Source organism: Nelusetta ayraudi, unplaced genomic scaffold (genome assembly GCF_046127955.1).
Source record: "Nelusetta ayraudi isolate G7.1 ecotype Tasmania unplaced genomic scaffold, CSIRO-AGI_Nayr_v1 ptg000042l, whole genome shotgun sequence".
NCBI classification, from domain to species: domain Eukaryota; kingdom Metazoa; phylum Chordata; class Actinopteri; order Tetraodontiformes; family Monacanthidae; genus Nelusetta; species Nelusetta ayraudi.
Genome location: NW_027466092.1, coordinates 13,222,501 through 13,242,001, shown reverse-complemented (window position 1 = coordinate 13,242,001; position 19,501 = coordinate 13,222,501). Strand labels below are relative to the sequence as shown.

The following is a 19,501-nucleotide window of genomic DNA, read 5'->3' as shown; positions in this document are numbered from 1 at the left end:
ACTTGATTCCTTAATCTGTAATTGCAATCTCCAGGGAACGGCTGCGATATCCTTCTGTGTCAAGCAGCGGCATAAATGCATCTGTCTGGGATCAGTTTCATCTGCGGCGACACATTCGCCGCGACAAAACCGCCATCAGCCGTATTAATAACATTCCGAGCAGCCCAGGCCGGACTCGCCTTTTTAAATAAATGTGTTGCAATTTGAAGAGTGCCCCCCCCCCACCCCCTTTCCCCATCCACTATCCCCTGCCACCCCCCCCCCCACTACCCAGCGCCACGACAGGATTTATTGATTTCACACCTATTACACATGCTAACCATGTGCGCGCACGTAAACAAAATGCACGCTTCCGCATCCTCGCCGCCGCCGCACCCGCGCGCAGACAGCTGCCGAGCGACTTATGATTTTTACACTTATTAATTCTGTCAACAAGGCTTGCAGAGGCAGGATTTACACACATGATTACATTGGTTTAATAAAAAAAAAGGGGGGGGGGAGAAGAGAAGAGGAAGCAGGTGGAGGAGGAGGAGAGGCGGGCCGGGAACAGGCAGCCTGCTGGAGACGCACATAGACACTGATGGAGGAGAGCAGGGATTCATCTGGGATTACTTAACAGCTTACACACACACACACACACACACACACACACACACACACACACACACACGGAGACTAGCAGCGGTGTACACACACACACATAAATGTGAGGGATACACACACACACATACAGATGCTGGCATAAATAAAAACACTTTCTCTCCGAGGGGACGAGGAGAAAAAAATGGGAGCGCTTACAGGAGAAGTGTTTTAAAGGAAAGGGTCTAATTAGCAAAGCAAGACGGCAGCGCCAGAGGGACGTGCTGCTGAGCGCACTGTGTGTGTGTGTGTGTGTGTGTGTGTGTGCGTGTGTCCTGTCTTGTGCCTGTGACTCAGTTAACTTGCCCATTTAGACATTGCACCTCTATCTGCACGTACAGTGTATGGAAATACATTGACTGTGAATGATGCAGGATTATAAATTCTCCTTTGTGTGTCGGTTTGTGTGTGTCTGTGTGTGTGAGCACATGCACACACCAACCAGCCTCCTTCCCGACGTGCAAGTGAACTCCCAAAAAAAGATGTTTTATTCCACATTTCTTCAGTTGATTCGGGGGGGCAGCTGGTTCCTCTTACAACAGTTGCTTTCACAGGACCATCAGAGGGACGACTTCATGATCACTTCACTGCATACTGACTTCCATTCCTTCCATTTATAAAAGTCCCAGTGATTGTCACATCCCGAAAGATGCGAAATTTGACCCATCATTCCCTGAGGGAGCGGTGGGCAGCTGCGGTGCAGCGCCTGGGAATCATTGGGTGATCTAACCCCCCAATTCCAACCCCGAATACTGAGTGACAAGCAGGGAGGCAATGGGTAACATTTAGTGTTATTAATATATTGATTAAATATCGATATATTGATTAAATATCGATATTGAAAACTAAAAATGGTTCGATGTGACTTTTCTGTGGTATCAATACTTCCCGACTACCCACCCGTCCACGAAACTTCCGCAGTTGCTAGTATCGAAAATCAATCATTTTCAACAAATCGTATTGAAGTCTGAAATCCGATATCGTGATAACACTAGTACCATTTTTACAGTCTTTGGTATGACCCAGCCGGGTCCGGTCTCAGGGCGGACTATCTACCACTAGACTTGTGAGCTACTGAGCTACTCACCAGCAGTGGCTGCGGTGGTGGTGGCCTCCTCCTTGCCCCCCTGGCTCCTCTGCAGCGCCCCCAGCTCCGAGATCTCCGCCAGGATCTCCAGGCCGTGCTGGGGGCCCGGTGCCGGGGCCCAGGCAGGAGGAGACGGCAGGTACAGGGCCTCCCTGCTGGTGCACAGAGCCGCGGCCACCAGGAGCTCCAGGCTCCATATGTAGGCCACCTCTCGCTGGGTGGGCGCGTCTGGCGAGGAGGGCGAGAGGCCGAGGTCGGAGGGCGAGGAGGCACGCGGGGAGGCGGGAGGAGAGGACGAGTGCGAGAGCAGAACCTCTGTGTCCTGCCTGGAACACCGTGTTCCCTCCTCACCACCACCATCATCATCATCATCCTCGACCACCTCGACGTTCTCCTCCTCCTCCTCCTCCTCCTCCTGCAGTCCAGCCTCGACAGGCACTGAAGCGTTACATTCACTTTGTTCCGACGCTGTTTGCTCCTCCGCCTCCTCTTCCTCCCCTCCGCCCTCGCCGTCTCCGTCTTTGGCTCGTCGGGGCTCCTCCGGGCCGTCCTGACCCGAGCAGCCCAGAAGGAGCTCCACTTTTTGGGCTTCGCCCGTGGCCGCGCTGCCGTCTGAGTCGGGAATCAGAGACGGCGAGGGGCCTGGCAGCAGTCCAGCAAGGCGGCCGTCGGGCTCGGAGGCGGAGCCTCGCTTGGCCCGCAGCCTCGCTTCCTCCGTCTCCGCCTCCCTCAGTCCAACTCCAACCAGCTCGCAGTCCAGCCCATCTTCCTCCTGCTCGCTCCTGCTACTCTCTCCTCCTCCTCGTTCTTCTTCTTCTTCCGGGAGTGTCTGGATGTGGCACGGACGGTGGAGAGACTTGGCGTCGGGCTGCGCTGGCTCAGGTTCGAGCTCCACCTCCGCCGTGGCCTGTTCAGCGAGTCGAGCTTCGGGAGGTGCCGGTCCCGCCTTGTAGCCCATGGTGAGCGGAGGGTAGGCGTAAACAGGTGGCAGGTCTGGAGGAAATTGAAACGGAGGAATAGAGTAAGTCTTGAAATAAAAGTGTGCTGATATCAGAGAATCTGAAAACAAAAAACAATTTTTCTGAATGTCAAAATCTGCTCCCCGATGGCGGCTGCTGTGATGCACTGACGGCAGGAAATAGAGGTGAAGCGTAAACATGTATGACAGTCGTGCGGCACCTGTGTATATTGTCAGCACTGTACGTGTGTGTGTGTGTGTGTGTATGTTTACACAGCCACGCGGGATATTGATGACACCCTGCCGTTTGCCAGTGATTGCGGCGCTGCTCCCGTCACCCAAGCGCCCTTATTATTGATGAAATCCTTCTGCCCACTCCTGACAGCGCGGCCAGATGAATGCGTATGCCTCCGCCCGCACCTTCCTAAAGGAGGCCGTGAAGGATGAGGGGCCCGTCCGTCTCGAGATTCGACTGACCTTCGGCTTTTGTGTGACAGAGGCCGAGACGCAGGCGCCGCACGCTGGGCGCCCATATTCTTTCTCTGACCTTAATGGCCCAGCTGCCCTCCCTCCCTCTTTAGCTTGCGGATAAAGAAATTAAAAAAAAAAATTGCACACCGACCGAGACTCAAGGACGCGCAGAGCCGGGAATCAGCTGTGCGTCAAAGCCTTCCTGCAGAATGAAAAGGTTTGGTTTTCTCGCTCGTGACCCCGTTTGGGGCCTCTCCGCTCACCTGGCTCAAGGGATTGTGGGTAGTCCTGAGGCGGCTGCCCCTCGGCCCTGTCGCCGGCTCTCTCCAGCCCCTTGGAGAGGTGCGACGGCGCCGGGCTGAGCGCCGGCGAACGGGGCGCGGCAGCCGCCGGGCTGGGCGTGGGCGTCAGGGGGTTGGGCGCCTGCGAGCGCAGGGACGGCGAGTGGTAGCACGGCGACTGGCGGCTGCCGGGACACTTGGCCAGAGACGGCGTCGGAGTCTTGGGCGGGGGAGGTGTGTGAGGGACGGGTTTGGAGGAAGCGCCAGACGACGAGGGGGGGGTAGAAGAGGAGGACGAGGAAGAGGAGGAAGAAGAGGAGACGGCAGCGGCGGCGGAGGCTCTTGGTGCGGCGGAGTCGTGGGCTTCGTCCACACTGAACACTTGCTTCTCGTGTTTTCTCTGTGGAGAGTGAGGAGACAAGGAGGTGAGTAACTCATGGTCCAGTCGAGAACGCTGCTCATCGCAGGAAGCTGGAACCTTTTTTCAGGGAACGAGGCACCGTACCGCCAAGTCCCAGTTCTGCAGGTGGTACCTTGAAAGGTGATGAAGACTTTTTTAAAGGAAGCTCGCAATTCGTATTTAGAGCCCTGTCAGGCGGGATTCTTTAAGGTGGTGTAAGATGGCAGCGAGAGCCTTACCATACTGTTCTAAGGGTAGGTAAACCAAATTACTTTTATTGTACTGCAACTATTCACTTTTATTAATGTATTAATGGGCAGAACGTTAAGCTTTGATAAATACAAGAAACGTAAATCAAGGCAAATTTCACACTCTGAGCCTTGGTGACTGGCGGCTGCCCTTCTGCCCTTGCATGTTAGGTTGGCTTCCCTGAACACCTCAATGGTACTGGTATCAATACACAACTGCTATGCAACCGCTCGGCGTCCGAGCCGCCGGCTCTACCTGTCCGAGGGAGTGCCGCTGCATGTGCTCCATGGCTCGCTGCTGGTGCTGCTGCTGCAGGGTGTACAGGTCTGGCTGGTGGAGGAATGAGGAGCGGGAGTAGACCGGGTGGTGCTGAAGGTGAGGGGGCGGGCCTCTGCTTCCATAGACGGGAGGCCACAAGCCCGACTGCTCCAGCACCTCTGCAAAGAGAAACACACAGACGCTCCTGCTGTCAAGTTTTTCTGCCCATCGCTCGCATCGCCTCCGTCTCGCTTTAACCATTTATCGCGTTTCCGATGCAACCCCTGGACCAGGACTCGGTAGAGTGTCGTCTTGAGCAACTGCTGTTTGCTTCAGACCGACGACAGCTCACCTTCCAGCTCTGCAGCAGTGTGTAGCCACGCCATCTTCACCAGCTGGCGTCCAACTGGTTTTGGAAAACACCGGTGCTGTGTCGATTTGGGGCTTGGGTCTGCCAGTGGTAAAAGTCTGTGTTCCGTGCACGTTCTTCTCCTCGCTGTGATCTGTGTTCTGCATGCTATTATTATTCCTTCTCTTGTGCCTTCCCTTCCTTCTTGGTTTTAACTAAAGCTGATAGCAGAGTGCTGGCTTGGGGGGAGGCTGTGCGCAAAATTTATTGATTTACCCTTGAGATCTGACTTTTTTCTCAGAAGGTTGAGTTTAAAGTCGGAATTCTGACCTTTGCCTTAGTGTCTAAGTTTAAAGCCGGCATTATGAGCTCCTGCTTGAGTTTAAAGTCAGAGTTTTGACCTTTTCTTCAGAATTCTGCAGTCTGAATCAGAATTTTGAATTTCATTTTGACATTTTGTAAAAACCCGAATGTAGGGGAGATGGACTTGGAACCATTCCAATATGGGTGTAAACAGAGACCAACATTGTGCTGCCATTGTGCTGCCGATGTACTGACACATTTCCACATCCATCAAGCAAATAGATCCTCTCACATAGGATTTTGCCACGGGGTCTTGGCTCTACGAGGACCTTCCAGGGTGCTGAATAGCAGGGGATGCTGCCTGATAGCAGCTCTGCCACTCATCGCCTCTAAACTTGATGATGATACTGTATGTCCATGTGTGACGAAAACAATCCACCATTTTTTCAAGCTGTACCACTGTTCTGATGTGTTTGATAAATAGGTGCAATGCCCGCTCTGACCTCAGTAACAATTGGCAAATCATAAATTCTTGCTCTATATCATCCATTCATCTTGATTTACAGTAGTGAAACACACACACACACACACACACACACACACACACACACACCTCCTTGGCTGCCTTGTCGCTGGGAACCTTTGTTCTGTGAGATTAGCCTGAGTGGGCTAATGTTTCCCAGGGGAAGGGTTCAGTGGATGCACTTCCCCTCTCTGCAGGAACTCCCACGGAGCGAGGCAAGGGAGGCGGGAGATAATTAAATTTCACAGCCTGTTTGCAAAGCACCGTTGACGTGCGCGCACATGCACGCACGCACGCACGCGAGTCCTTTTCTCTTGTGATGGCTGATGCGTGCAGCGCAACCTTTAACACGGAGCGAGCTGCATTACGCTCGGCTCATGACATGAACACAAGCACCAGTCACACACACACACACACACACCGGAACTATCATTCAAACAAAACCAACTGCAAAAAGATGTCGCTGGAGAAAGTAGTTTGCATCACACCGTGCGCGTGCACAGCTTTACTGACAGATAGACTTAAGCCACTTTCCCACTGAAATCAGGGGGTTGACATTGTTTTTTTGAACGCGGGTCGACTAACAATCAGCATTTGGCCCCTTTCCCACTGACCAAAACCAGCCGGTTCTGACACCTGCTGGAAAGCTGCACAGCCTCCACCTTCAGCAGCTTTGCCACCAAATGCAGAGGAGCAGGGTGATAATATGATAATACATGGTTGTGTTTGAGTTGCGGGACTGTACCGAGGTGGTGATGAGGTCCCGGTTCTGTCGGGAGAACCACCAGCGGGGAGCCGGGGTCTTGGGTGAGCGAGCCCAGCACGGGCTGCAGAGGGCTGGGCAGGCCTGGTGGAAAGCCGGGGGTCATTCCCACATGGCTCAGACCTGGAATGAAGACGCAGGACCCGTGAAACTCTGGAGACAGGTGGGTTAGAGGTGCGGGACAGTGGAGGAAACAGAGGAGTGAAGGAGAGCGGCTTCAATCAGCGCTTTATGACCCAAATAAAACCTGACGAAGCAAATACTTGGCAAGCCCGTTTAAAGGTTTGAGTCGTGCCAAGTTAGTCTTGCCCTCTCGGCACATTTGACATTGAATTTAGTATCCCAACATCATTTGGGACACGGCCTGTGTAAACATTCTTCCATTTGTATAATTTACACCTTTTGTTTATTTAAAACGTGGGCAAACATTCTTCAGAGCAAGCCAGCAAACTTTACTGTCCTCTCCACTCACCGTAGGAATGCCCCATCCAGAGGGAGGGACTTCCCGTCCGCTGCATCCAGTGGTGGTGCGCCGGGTGGGCGTGCGCGGCCGGGTCGGCCCCTCCAGGAACCAGGAGGTGAGAGGTCAGGTCGCCGTGGCAGCTGCTGGACGGGTGAATCCTGGCGAACTCCACGCGCTCTTTATTTTCCCTGCGAGCAGCGCCAACTTTGTCATTATCTTGATTATCTCTATATTGTCGCCATCGCCGCCATCATCGCCGTCATTACCATCATTATCTTCATCCTCGTCTTCTTCATTACCGCCACGGCCATTATAATAATCAAGAAAAAGGGAGGAAATATGACGGCAACAAGGAGCGGCCATCATCTTGTGCCCGCTCTATGAGTTCTCATTATGTGTTTTCTTCCCTTAATATGACTACATAATAAGAGCCGGATACTTTAGAGACATCCATATTAGCCCCCATAACATTAATGCACCGCATCACATCTCGGAGGGAAAGTGAGAGGACGGGAGGAGAGACACTGAGGGGCTTCAGAAACACACATCAAAGGGTGAGAAGAGTAAATGGAGTGAGGGGCTGAGAGGGGAGGGGGGGGGGGGCAAAAACACGTTGCGCCTCAGACCGAGTGAGAGAGAGAGAGAGAGAGAGTGAGCGAGTGAGCGAGTGAGGGAGTGAGAGAGAGAAGAGGGTTAAGGGAGAATAAAAGGAATGCAGCTTATCAGATGAGAGGACGCTGCCCGCCGCTGTGTGTGTGTGTGTGTGTGTGTGTGTGTGTGTGTTGCTGAGCCCTTGCCTACCTGATGATCATTTCTCTGTCTATGTCCAGGTGATGAAGGCCCATCTGCTCTTCGGTCAACCTCTTCCGCTCCTCAGCCTCCCGACCCAGAGGATATACTGGGCGAGAGACCCCTGAATTGTAAATAAAAAAAACACACAAAAAAAAAAGCAAATAGAAAAATCCTTATTTTCAAGTTTCTCTACTTTTAAATGAAACTGTCTCGTAACGTGAAGGTACGTTTGCAAAAGATGTTTTCAAGATGTGAATTTTGTTTTTCCTCATGTGCCCCGTTTAGAAAAAATAAATGAAAAAAAGTCAACTACGCACACCGGCAGTGTTTCAAAAATAATGTTGTTTACATGCAGGCGCATACGCAGGCTGTCAGGCGGCTCCAAGCGCACGTCTAAACCATGAGGTGGAAATGGCACATTAGCTGAAAATGCTCCTGAGCAACGACAACAACAACGGCGGCGGGCGGCGTGAGAAGGACTCGCAGCCGTCAAGTTGCACAAGCGCGACATAAAGGTAATAAAACGTGAATAAATGTCAACTGACGCCTCTCGTCCTTGACACAGCGGTAGAGCAGGTGTACATTTATTCAGACGCTACATTCTCGCTACAAAGGTTAAAACCGGCACCACTGTGGTGGTTATGTCTGACATTTATCTGCTCCTGTTCAGCTGGCGAGGTAAACAAGACAAACAAACGTCAACAAACAAAAGACGATGTCAAAGAAAAATACCTGTACTTCCTGTACATATGCATACAACTGTTGGGTCATGTGACCAGAGTCATGTGGACATCATTGTTCGTTGCAGTTTGTGTGCAACCACATAGCCTGCTCAAAACATATATGACATACATTGTATCCTGTACCTTATGTGTACTGTGTAAAGTGACTTTATAAAGAAAACGTATTATCATTATAATTATACTTATGTACACTTGACCAGACACGCACATATTCCTGTACGCACCACCTTGAGTAAACGCCAACGTTCTAACTCTGCTTCTCTCTGCATTTTGGCCCGTGTGCACAAGCTTCCCATCATCTTTTACCTCCTGAAATACATCAATAGCCTGTTTGTGGCGACTCGCCTCGCCTCACCCGGGGCCCCAGAAAAACAGCATTAATTGACTTTTAGTGGCAAAGAGCATAAATGAGGCCTGACCTTTCATGCTGGGCAGCACCCTGCCCTGTCGGCTGTGTCCAGCGGTGTTGTCGGGGGAACGGAGGGGGGGCCTGGCCACGGCGACAGCGATGCCAACGGGCGGCTGCCGCACCTCCCCCTCGGCTGGCTCCCCGGCCTCCCTCCCCCCTCTCTCCCCCCTCTCCGCCTCATTCATGGAGCCTCTCCGCGGGGGCAGCGAGTGCTTGGGCGGCTCTTGCAGAGCCGAGCTCTTCGGCGCCCCCCTGTCGCCCTTCTCCGACCTGTCGGCGCTCTGTTTCAGGCAGCCGAGGCCTCCGAAGGGGCCCCGCTGAGGCAGCAGCAGAGGCTGCTGGGAGCTGTAGTTCATTAGGTTCTTCATGGCGCTGCCCTCGGAGGCGCGGGGCAGCGTCTGAGGCAGCTGGGAGTGGCTCTGGCCTTTCATCTCACCGCTCGCACCCAAAGCATGATGGGAGTTTCTCCTCTGCTCCTCCTGGTAGGCGCCGCGAGCGCTCCACACCTGCCCGCCATCTCTCACCCTGTCTTCCACGCTCGCCCCATGGCTGCTGTGCTGCTGGTGCCTGATCCTGGCGACCTTCTGGCCTTCGCGGTGGCTCCCCAACGCCTCCCTCCCGTCGGAAGGCTCGGACCCGGAGTGGGAACAGTCCCTGAAAACAGGAGCGCTCGCGTCCGGCCCGTTCTTGGCGGCCCCTTGTCCGGAGCCGCGCTGCGCCAGCTGGGAATCTGCCAGCACCGCTGAGCGGTAGACGCCGTCCGCCGCCACCTCCACATCTCGGACCGCCGAGGGCGCTTCCAAGCTGCAGGGCCGCAGCTCGGGCTGAGCGCTGGCAGCCGAGCCGGGCTTGTGGAAGTGTTGCACCGAGTGGAGGCCCCAGTCGGGGGGCTTGTCGGCTTTGCCGTAGCCCAGCTGCTGCTGGTGCGGCTGGGCTCTGTCCTTCTTCTGGCAGCTGCTCAGCCGGTGGAGGGGGTGTGACGGACCCTCCAAGCCTCCTTCTCTGCTCTTGTCCTCGCAGCTCCTCCCGCCTCCCCCGGCGCCACGGTAGTCGCCGACCGCCACGTCGCCCAGCGGGCCGACCGAGGGGACGTACGTTGGCCCACCGCTGACCTTCCCATCGCGGCCGGCGGGCGCCGGATCTTTGGAGGCCGTCAGCGTGAGCGGGGCCGGCGGGCAGTAAAAGTCCGGGTGGGGGTGGTGGTGGTGCAGCCACCCTCCGGCCACCGCCGAGCCCACGTGCAAGGTGTGAGGCGGCGGGGGCGGCGGGGGAGGCATTGAGTAGGAGGCGACAGAGTGTGTGGTCACAGGCGGCAAAATGGCCGCGCCTCTTTTCATACATTCACCGGCGGGGGCGGACGACTCGCTGATCTTCATCTCCCCGTTGACGGGTTCGTCCTTGGAGCAGCGCCTGGTGCCGGCAGACGGAGGCCTGGCGGCCCCGCCGCCGCCACTACTCAGCACCGCCCCCTTGCCTCCGGAGTCTGTCTCTACCGCTGCCGCCGTGGCACCGCCGGACAGTTTGCAGGCACTCATGTGTTTCAGCTCCTGACTGGCCGACTCGGATTCTCTGTACTCCTTGTGTCGCTCCAGAGCCGCCCGGTGCTCCTCCTCCCTGACTGTGAGGTGAGAAAGGAGGGGATGGTGCGGGTGGGGGTAGGTCTGGTGGAGGTGGTGGCTGGGCAGCGTGGCCACGGGGCTCGTCTGGTGGTGGTGGTGGTGGTGGTGGTGGTGGATCGGGTGCTGCTTGTCTTTGCTCTCCTGGTGCCGCTCCTTGCTGCCCGATCGCTCCTTCATCTTGGCCGATGGCCCTTTCTCGCCCGCGTCTTTGCCGCCTTTGGCTCCACCTCCTCCACCGCCGCCGCCGCTGTCTGTCTCCCGGCTGCAGGAGCCCAGCGGGTGGCCGGGGGCCGTCCTGGACAGAGGAGGGAGGCTGCAGGAGGTGGAGAGCAGGGAGGGCTGCGAAGGATGGCCACGAAGGTAGAAGTGATCTGCGAGGAGAAGACAACAACCACGACGCGTCATGTCTGAAGGTTCTGGGCAAACTCAGAAAAGCAGCCACTGCACTTTGCTCACACACATGCCACCACCTACCTTTCTGAGCTTCATAGAAGCGGTGTTGTCCATAGAGACTGTTGCTGTGGTGGTCCAGAGGACTCATAGGGAGAAAAGGAGAAGCAAGGCTTCCCGGATAGCTGGGGTACGCTGTCAGAATGGACCGGGATCAAAAAACAAGAATTAATGTTTGTCCGCAGTGTTGACATTCAGCAGCCCTCCAAACCAGCAGTTTGTCTCCACAACCCATCATTAAACAGAGCCATTTTTTTTTAGAAAGCAACTTCAAAAAAAAAGATTATGTTCCAGCTAATGCTACTTTCACCAGAAACACACTTTTGCACAAACAACCTTTAGAGACGACATTATTTACACTGGACAAAGCCGTGTCAGAAACCGCAGCCGACGGTCGCTGCCAAGACGTTGCAGCAGCAGCAGCAGCAGCAGCAGCAGCAGCAGCAGCAGCAGCAGCAGCAGCAGCAGCAGCAGCGAACTGGGCAGATTTTACAAAACGCATTTTTCAGCAAATGGCGTGAAGCATCACAAACTCCCATCCCACACACACACAGCCAGGGAGTCTTCCCAAGAGGTCAGTGGGAGGTGAATGGTCGTTACACTCTGTTCCTCCTCCTCCTCCTCGTCTTCAAGGACAATGAACTGCGCTGGTGACCAGAGAGGAGGCCTCGCTGGATGTGCCGATGGGGTTGAATGAGTTACTATTGGTGGGGGTGCGTGTGTGTGTGTGTGTGTGTATGTGCGGGCGGGCGGGGGCGGTGGTGTTGGGTGTGGATGGGATGTTGACGGTCATCGTAAAGGGATATGAATGCGCAGAAACAACAGCAAATCACAAAACGCCGGTGTCCCATTTATGAGCACACGTACAGAAATGAAATGAAGCACTCGACAATATGGGGCCAAAATACTTGGCTTTTTGCGTGTGTGTGTGTGTGTGTGTGTGTGTGTGTGTGTGTGTGTGTGTGTGTGTGTTTATATTTGTGTGCGAGCTCTCCAGCAGCTGGTTTCATGCCCCACAGAGTGTCCTTGCCGGCCTGTTAATTGGTAGCCGTTAAAAGTTTAACGGTGGTGGCCAAAGTAAACAGCACTCCATAAAAACTCATCCTACGCATTCCACAGTTACACTGCAAAACCACTGACACCCCCTCGCTGCTGCACCGGCCCTGTGTGTGTGTGTGTGTGTGTGTGTGCGTGTGCGTGTGTGTGCGCACGGCTACATGCTTACGCTGCAATGTAAATGCATGACGATGCGTGTGCCTGCCTCCCGTGTGTGTGCGTTTAAGTGTGCGTTTTTGTGTGTGTGTGTGTGTGTGTGTGTGTGTGTGTGTGTGTGTGTGTGAGAGAGAGAGAGCGAGAGAGAGAGAGAGCAAGAGGGGGGGAAGAGAGAGAGAGAGAGAGAGGGAGAGAGAGAGAGAGAGAGAGAGAGAGAGAGAGACGGTCCGTGTGATTACTCCAACTGCTTAACAACCAGCGAATCTAAATGGCGACAATTAGCCAAAAGGCTCTATCAGCCATCTAAAGCCAATCCCCCGGGTAATGATGAGTGATAAAACAGGGAGGGGAGGGGAGGAAGGGGCGGGGTTAGAACAAAAAGATGGAAAAGGCTTTTTGGTTCCACCAAGCCTTGTTGGAGTTTTTTTTTTACGATTTGGTTGTGAAAGTAAAGACGACACCAGCAGGATTTTTGTTTTTTTGTGCTTATTTTATTTCATTTTTTTAAAGAAAAGAAAAATGTGTGAGTTTCCTGTCTGTCCACATAGACTGTCATGTCATGTGACTCCGTCGTGCGTCACATAGTCTGTAAATGCAGTGAAAGAGTTTCCATCGCAAAATATACCCTTTTCAAAACCACGTGAGATATGACATGTAATTGTATAGGATACCCCCCACCCCCGCCACCCCCCGACTACCCCCAATCCCCCAATCCTCCTAAAATTGAGATATTTCATGCATATTTTCTGTTTGCAGTTTCAATTTGCGGCATTCCAAGGTTAATGGAATACGCACCTGATATGAAAAGTCTCCAATCTGGTGCCGCTGTGAGGCATATGGAGTGAGGAGTGTGTGTGTGTGTGTGTGTGTGTGTGTGTGTGTGTGTGTGTGTGTGCGAGCATGCACGTGCGTGGGAGAGAGGGAGGAAAGGGAGGGAGGTGGAGAGTGGAAGATGAAGGAGGAAGTGAAAGGGAAGTGGAGAGCTTTGAGATGAATGAGATGAGAGGGGAGAGGAGAGGGGAGGTAAGGAGAGGAGTGAGAGCACATGAGAGAGAGAGGAGACAAAAAAAACAAGGACAGGTGCAGAACAGGGACAGAATAGGTGTGTGTGTGTGTGTGTGTGTGTGTGTGTGTGTATGTGTGTGTGTGTGAAAGGTTGTGAATAAAGGAAGACCAGCGTGTGAATATGTGTCACTGTAAAGGAATATATGCTTTTTTTATTATTTAAAAACCTGCTAATTTTTCCGTGAATATATCTGAAGTGTGTGTGTGTGTGTGTGTGTGTGTGTATGTGTGCGTGCGTGCGTACATGTGTGGCCAGGTTTCCTCTCTTGTTCCTGGCTACACTCCACTCTCTGGAGCGCAGCCAGCTGGCAGACCACCTACCGGAGCTCCCTGGCTTGAATTCTTAAAAACAATCATTTGTAGTGGGTGTGCGCGTGTTTTTTTTTTGCATGCGAGCGCACGTGTGTGTGTGTGTGTGTGTGTGTGTGTGTGTGTGTGTGTTTTCAGACATCAAACGCGAGCCACAGAGGCACCAAATCTGTCTAATGGCACACACGCACCTTTACACACACACACACACACACACACACACACACATTTTCGCTGTCTTTTTGGGCACAGCTGCTGCGTCTTGCCAAAGTCCTGCCTCCAACTTTTGCCGCTCTCAGACGGTCACTCGAGGCGACACTATAGCACCCACTTCTCCGTTCCGCTGCTGCTATTTCGTCGCACAATGAGGCGCAAAAAAAAAAAAAACGAGGCGATCGCAAGAACGAAACTGAATCTTGTGACGCCGCCCTCGCCCGGGAGTGAATTTCTGTGTACAAAAACCAAAAGCCCTTGTGAGTTTATCTTCCGTGTTTGGATCACAGATTTCAGCTGTGGTGGAGAAATGTCACGTCCCATCAGAGGCCTTCAAACCACTGCGGTGGAAGATTCTACAGCAGAGGGCTGAAATGTTGCGACTCAAAGAAAGTCGTCAGCCAACTTTGATTCCTGTTAGAGTCTTTTTGCCCACAAAAAAATCTAAGCTGACTCATCACCCCCCATGTGATGAGATACTATTTCAGAAAGGAAGCATCAGGTTCACCATGGATGATAAAGCACCAAATGCTAGCAGTTTTAAATGTTGTAATTTTATTAATAGAACAATTTAACTGTTTTGATTTGTTTTAATTTTGAAACAGCAGTTCATATGTATCTGATGACTCAGCTGTAGAAAAGCAATGTAACTTATACGAACCTGGCAAATGTGTTTTTGCATTTTATAATATTGAAACAATGGGTTTTGTAGAGATGGTGTCATTTTATTCACCCACCAAGCAGGAAGCAAGACACTGAACTGCAGTTGTGTTTTACTTCCTCGTCTTCTTGTCTTGTTTCAAAAGAGACGTGTTTTTAATTAGTCAAATCTATTCCTCAATGTTTTTTGGCACTCTCACTTCCTCCTCCTGCGCCGTGCACTCAGTCGTCACGCTGCCTTTGTTTTGCAGATGTGTTTGTGCGCTCGCAGATTATTTGCGAAACTGGAAGTCAAACTATCTGAAACCTCCTCAAGCAAAACGGAACGTAAATGTATCATTAATGGCACCGATTACCCGCCAAAATTCAAATCTCTGCGTTATTTATTATTAGGCCAAATCATCAGGGAAGACTTATGTGCAGGGAAAAAAGGCACCTAACTGTCAGCGGCAGTGTTTGGACACGTCCTGTGGCGACAAACCCGCAACATTATCGTTGACTCACTCAAATTTTGTGAAAAACTGGTGAAACGTGAAATTCCGACCGTTAGGCGAGCGACGCAGCCTGTGGCGGAAGCTGTTTTTTTTATCAGTCAAAGTCTTTTTCGGAGGTTATCTCTTTAGACTCATCTTGCTGTCAAAAGAGAAATCCTCTCCCACACACACACACACACACACACACACACCTGAAAGGGACAGATATAACCACTGCGAGCTCACACTTTGACCACAAACAGTTAACAGTCGAAAGAGGACATGATGCATGTGGATGCGCACCTTTTCGTGTGTGTGTGTGGGTGTGTGTGTGTGTGTGTGTGTGTGCTTGCACGTGCGTGCGCGCCTGTGTCTGATCAGGAAGGGGGCCGTTGGAGGTCGGTTAGCAGAAGGGGCCCTCAGGGTGGGGCCGCGGTCAGAGGGGCGGGGAGGTTTGTCGAGGAGGGAAATGGGGCAAAGTTTCAGTCTGCGTACGTCTGTCTGTGTTTTTGAGGGGGGTGTCGCCGGGGCTCAGCGGAGCTAAAACAGGACTGAGATGAGTAAAAGTTGGGTTTGATCTGAAGCAAGGGACGACCGACGCCGCAAAAAAATAAATTGCAATTGAAATTGCTTACACTGGCTTTTTTGACCAACTTCCGGGTTTGTTTGTTTTTTAGCACTATGCACTTGATTTTAGCAATCTAGGGTAGAGCAGAGTAGCTGTTGCATGAATGGCTCTTGTCTGTGCATTACATGAGATGACATCATACATGTGCTTCCTGTCTCCGTTTGTATTGTGTGACCGGGAATATGGAATCCCTGCGATGACATATTGCATGTCCTTGTTGTTTTGTGATGTCTAAATATGACTGAATGTTTAATTTTAGCGTTGGGGACTAGCGATGGAATTTAGCAGCAAGCTAACTCAGGTACATTTACATGTTTTAGAGTCCTCTGTATTGTGAACATATCCATGAATGTACGCTGTCCCGTCTAATTAAACAATAAACTACCTAAACTAATCTGAACTAAACTAATCTAAACTAAACTAAACTAATCTAAACTAAACTAAACTAAACTAAACTAAACGCTAACTGGATGAGGCACCAAGCCAGAACTCGGCGTGCGCGCACATGTGCGTGTGCGTTTTGGGTGTTGCTGCCGCTCATTTCTGCAAGCAGCATCATCTGACACGCCGCTGCCGCGCACGTTTGGCCTCAGCTCAACGTTGGTTAAACCACTTAATGGCTCCGTCTCCATGTAATCCCAAACCAAGACCCTGGATTAACCAGATAGCCAAGCACGCTGGGCTGCTTCCTGCATGCTTGCGCGTGTGTGTGCGTGTGCGTGTGTGTGTCTTACCTTCATGTGAATGGGGGAACCAGATTGGGGAAGCCCTTGAATGGGGTCCAGCCCTGTATGAGGGAGAGGAGGGGGAGGCGGTTGGTCCCGAGGGGTGAGGGGTGCTGCTGGCCAGCAAGGAACCCATAAAGGAAGCACCTGAGAGAGAGAGAGAGAGAGAGAGAGAGAGAGAGAGAGAGAGAGAGACACACACACACACACACCGGGGGTTAAGAAGTCGTCTGGGGGCTCCGGCAGGAGGACGGAGGTGGAAGCCAGCGCTGGCTAAAAACACGTCAGCCGAGATGACAAATGAGCGTTTCCCCCTGCTGGAGAGTCCGACACGGCCGCTCTGCGTTCTAATTACATTGCAGAGCGTTAAAGACGCAGCACAAGCAGACTCAGAGACATTTATTACTACAAGGCACACGTGAGGTGAATGGCGATGGCCTGTTGTTTTCATTTTATACATTCAACAGCTGTTCACTGTGCAGCTGTCTGTTCCTCTTTTTCAGAAACCACCCCCCTGAAAAAAACCAACTCATTTCATTTTTTTTTCCTGAATGGCTGCAAAACTTGAGAGAAGGAAGTCATAGCTTGGACATTTTTTCAATTAAAATCAACATCCTGTGCATTAAAAATGAATATTGTTTTAACTGGGAATCATCATCATCATCAGCCTCTGTTCGTTTTCTTTATATATTATAGTCGTGCTTTCCATCTACCTTGGAAGCTCATCATTGTCGGCCCATTTTAAACCTCTAATGTACTAAAATTGATTTCTGCTTCTCAAGCAGGAATGACAACAACATTGTTCAGTGTTAAGAGAGCTCAATTTGAAAAAATAAAATACACCGTTCAAGTTCCCGGTTTTAGAAATGGTGAAGGGCAATTTTAATTTGAAAACAATGAATTGTTCAGCTCCACTCTTTATCAATTCACCCTGATGTCACAGCTGGCATGAGGAAGATGTGAGAACAGGCAGAACGTCAGTGTCATTTTGCATTAGCAAAAATTTAGCATTGCATCAGCTAAATTGTAGACACTGTACGTGGAAGTATGGAGTCTACGACTTCACGCATCCTAAACTGACCGCATCCCATCTCTCCACTCATCCACTCATCCTGAGAGCTGAAAACGTTTCGGCTCTTCCCGCTCAGAGTTGCAGCGAACGGAGCGAGCGGGGGCTCAGCTTGGCTCCGTGCGAAGGCATCTCTACTTATCAGCGTGCTCTCATTTAGCGGAACAACCCGGACAGTTGTAGGGGAAGGAGGAAACAAACCCAGGGGGAATCAGGTAATTAGTCTCTGGATGAAGGAGGGGGAGAGACGGAGAGGTGGGCTGGGTCGTTACCCAGAAATCTTGCCTCGCATGGCGGAGACAATTACCACAACCACAGCGGTCTGCGTTTGAGTCACACACACACACCGATATGGACACACACACACACACACACACACACACACGTGCGTACAATACCCTCACCTCAACCACAACCCGACGCCCTGACAACCACAACCACCAGCACCTTCAACTGTCTGCCAATGTGATTCTCTAATGCACACACACACACACACACACACACACACACACACACACACACACACACACACACACACACACAATAAAAGAATAGAAAGGGGAAGGTATAAACCAGACAGAGGAGGGTCAAGGTTATGAAGAGACAAATCAAAAATAGGTGTGTATTAATAGTTTGTGTATTTAGGCAGCTGGTGTCAAAGAATGAATCCCACACGTTAATACAACCACTGCATTCAACTTAAAGGGACACTATGTAGTTGGGTTTTTTTCTAGCCTAAAACTACACTTTGATGATTTATTAATCAGGGGGGAGAGGGAGAATGACGCCCCTGCTACTGATGCGGGACCCCCAGCTGGCCTGTTATGAGACTGTATATCTTCAGTCGCCTGCCCGGCACCCTCAAACAAAAACACTGCTCAGCTCAACAACGTCTTTCTTTCTTTGGTCTTTTTCTTCCATTATGACATAGTGGAGAAAGATTAGCCCCAGGTGGTGTGCAAAATGGCAACATTTTCCATCCACTAAATACTGAGTTAGATAGAAGAGATAGTTAGACTGAGATAGAAGTAGCTTTTTTTTTATACAGTATTAGAGGAAATATAGTTAAGAAGCTGAATAATAACTTAGCATTTTGTATTTAGATTTTTTTTCTCTGCTGTGAGCAGCAAAGCATAGCATAGCCTGCTCTGGATGCTACTCTGATCTGCTAAGCATTGCTCTGGGGAGAAGGTGCTGGGCAGGCAACCGAAATGATATAGTCCTATACTAGGCCAGTCAGAGGCATTGCGTCCATGCCAGGAGGAGCGCTCAATTTCACAGTTAAAGGGAGAAAAATGTCCCTTTAAAAGTTTCCTTCTATCGCCTGCTCTTGATATTTCTAACCTCTTTGCCCAACAATACATTTTGAGGAAAAAGCAAAAAAAAAATTAAAAAAATTATAAAGTGTGGTCAAAACTTTCCCTTCAAGACATTCTTTCCTCTGTTTCTGTCCATTTCGTCCTGCTTCCATCGACTCCAGACAGGATATTTTTACTGTGTGCCCTTTTTTTTTCTCCCCACTTTCCTTTTGTGTCCCTCCCTCTCTTTCCTCCAAATCCACTTGTCGTGCACAACTATAGATCAGCGGCCTTTCAGCCAGTCATAATAAAATACAGCTCATATAAGACTCGGGCTGGTTTCACAAGGCCCCCTGGCAGTAGCAGAGTTACACACAAACAGACTCCGGCGCACACGCGCACACGTTAAAAAACAGACGTAGCCGCCCCGCGCTCCCCGCCGCCGACTCTAGACCTCCTTTAGCACAGCAGACAATAAAAAAGAGCTTTCAGCTGAAGCAGCTGCGTGCTTTTTTTTCCCCCAAAAGAAACTAAAAAATAACGAGACGCATCCTTCTCTAAGCGTTTCTAAAGGCCGTAAACGCTTCTGTAAAGAACAGAGGATCATCAACGGCCATTTCAAACAGCGGCGATTATTGATTAGAAAGTTGACTGCGGCCGAGATTAGGCATTCTTTGTTAACTTTCATCCCACTCTTTCATCTCGCACTCTTTCAGATCTCCACCCTTCCGCCCCCCCCTCATCTTTTTCCATTTACTCATTCCATTTCTTTCCCTCCCCTTCGCCCCCCCATGCCGTCTCTTTCCTGTCACCCCTCCCCAGCTCGTGCACGCACGCACGCACGCACGCACATACACACACACACACACACACACACACACACACACACACACACACACACACACACACACAGTGTCTGTTTTCTGTTGGCACATTTGGGAGAAAATCATATTCGCCTGCTCCCTCTGGCCTGCTGATATGGAAAAAAGAGAGAGAAAAAAAACGCAGGGCAGCTACTAACGAAAACCTTATTTCTGACCCTGTTTTCTCTCTCCTTTTTTCTACCTCCCATTTCCGCCTTTGTTTCATCCC

At 51.3% G+C, this 19,501-nt stretch overlaps 1 protein-coding gene across 3 annotated transcripts in view; it reads right to left on the bottom strand.

The window, feature by feature from the left end:
- Positions 1-19,501, bottom strand: part of bahcc1b (BAH domain and coiled-coil containing 1b) — a 66,401-nt gene that overhangs the window by 18,759 nt on the left and 28,141 nt on the right. For all 3 annotated transcript variants that reach the window (XM_076034597.1, XM_076034595.1, XM_076034596.1), the window contains exons 3-11: positions 16,052-16,189; positions 10,782-10,892; positions 8,699-10,678; positions 7,546-7,657; positions 6,754-6,932; positions 6,264-6,404; positions 4,341-4,522; positions 3,419-3,836; positions 1,727-2,719 (exon numbers count right to left, since the gene is read on the bottom strand). In XM_076034597.1, coding sequence (XP_075890712.1) covers positions 1,727-2,719; positions 3,419-3,836; positions 4,341-4,522; positions 6,264-6,404; positions 6,754-6,932; positions 7,546-7,657; positions 8,699-10,678; positions 10,782-10,892; positions 16,052-16,189 — 4,254 coding nt within the window. The remainder of the gene's footprint in view (positions 1-1,726; positions 2,720-3,418; positions 3,837-4,340; positions 4,523-6,263; positions 6,405-6,753; positions 6,933-7,545; positions 7,658-8,698; positions 10,679-10,781; positions 10,893-16,051; positions 16,190-19,501) is intronic.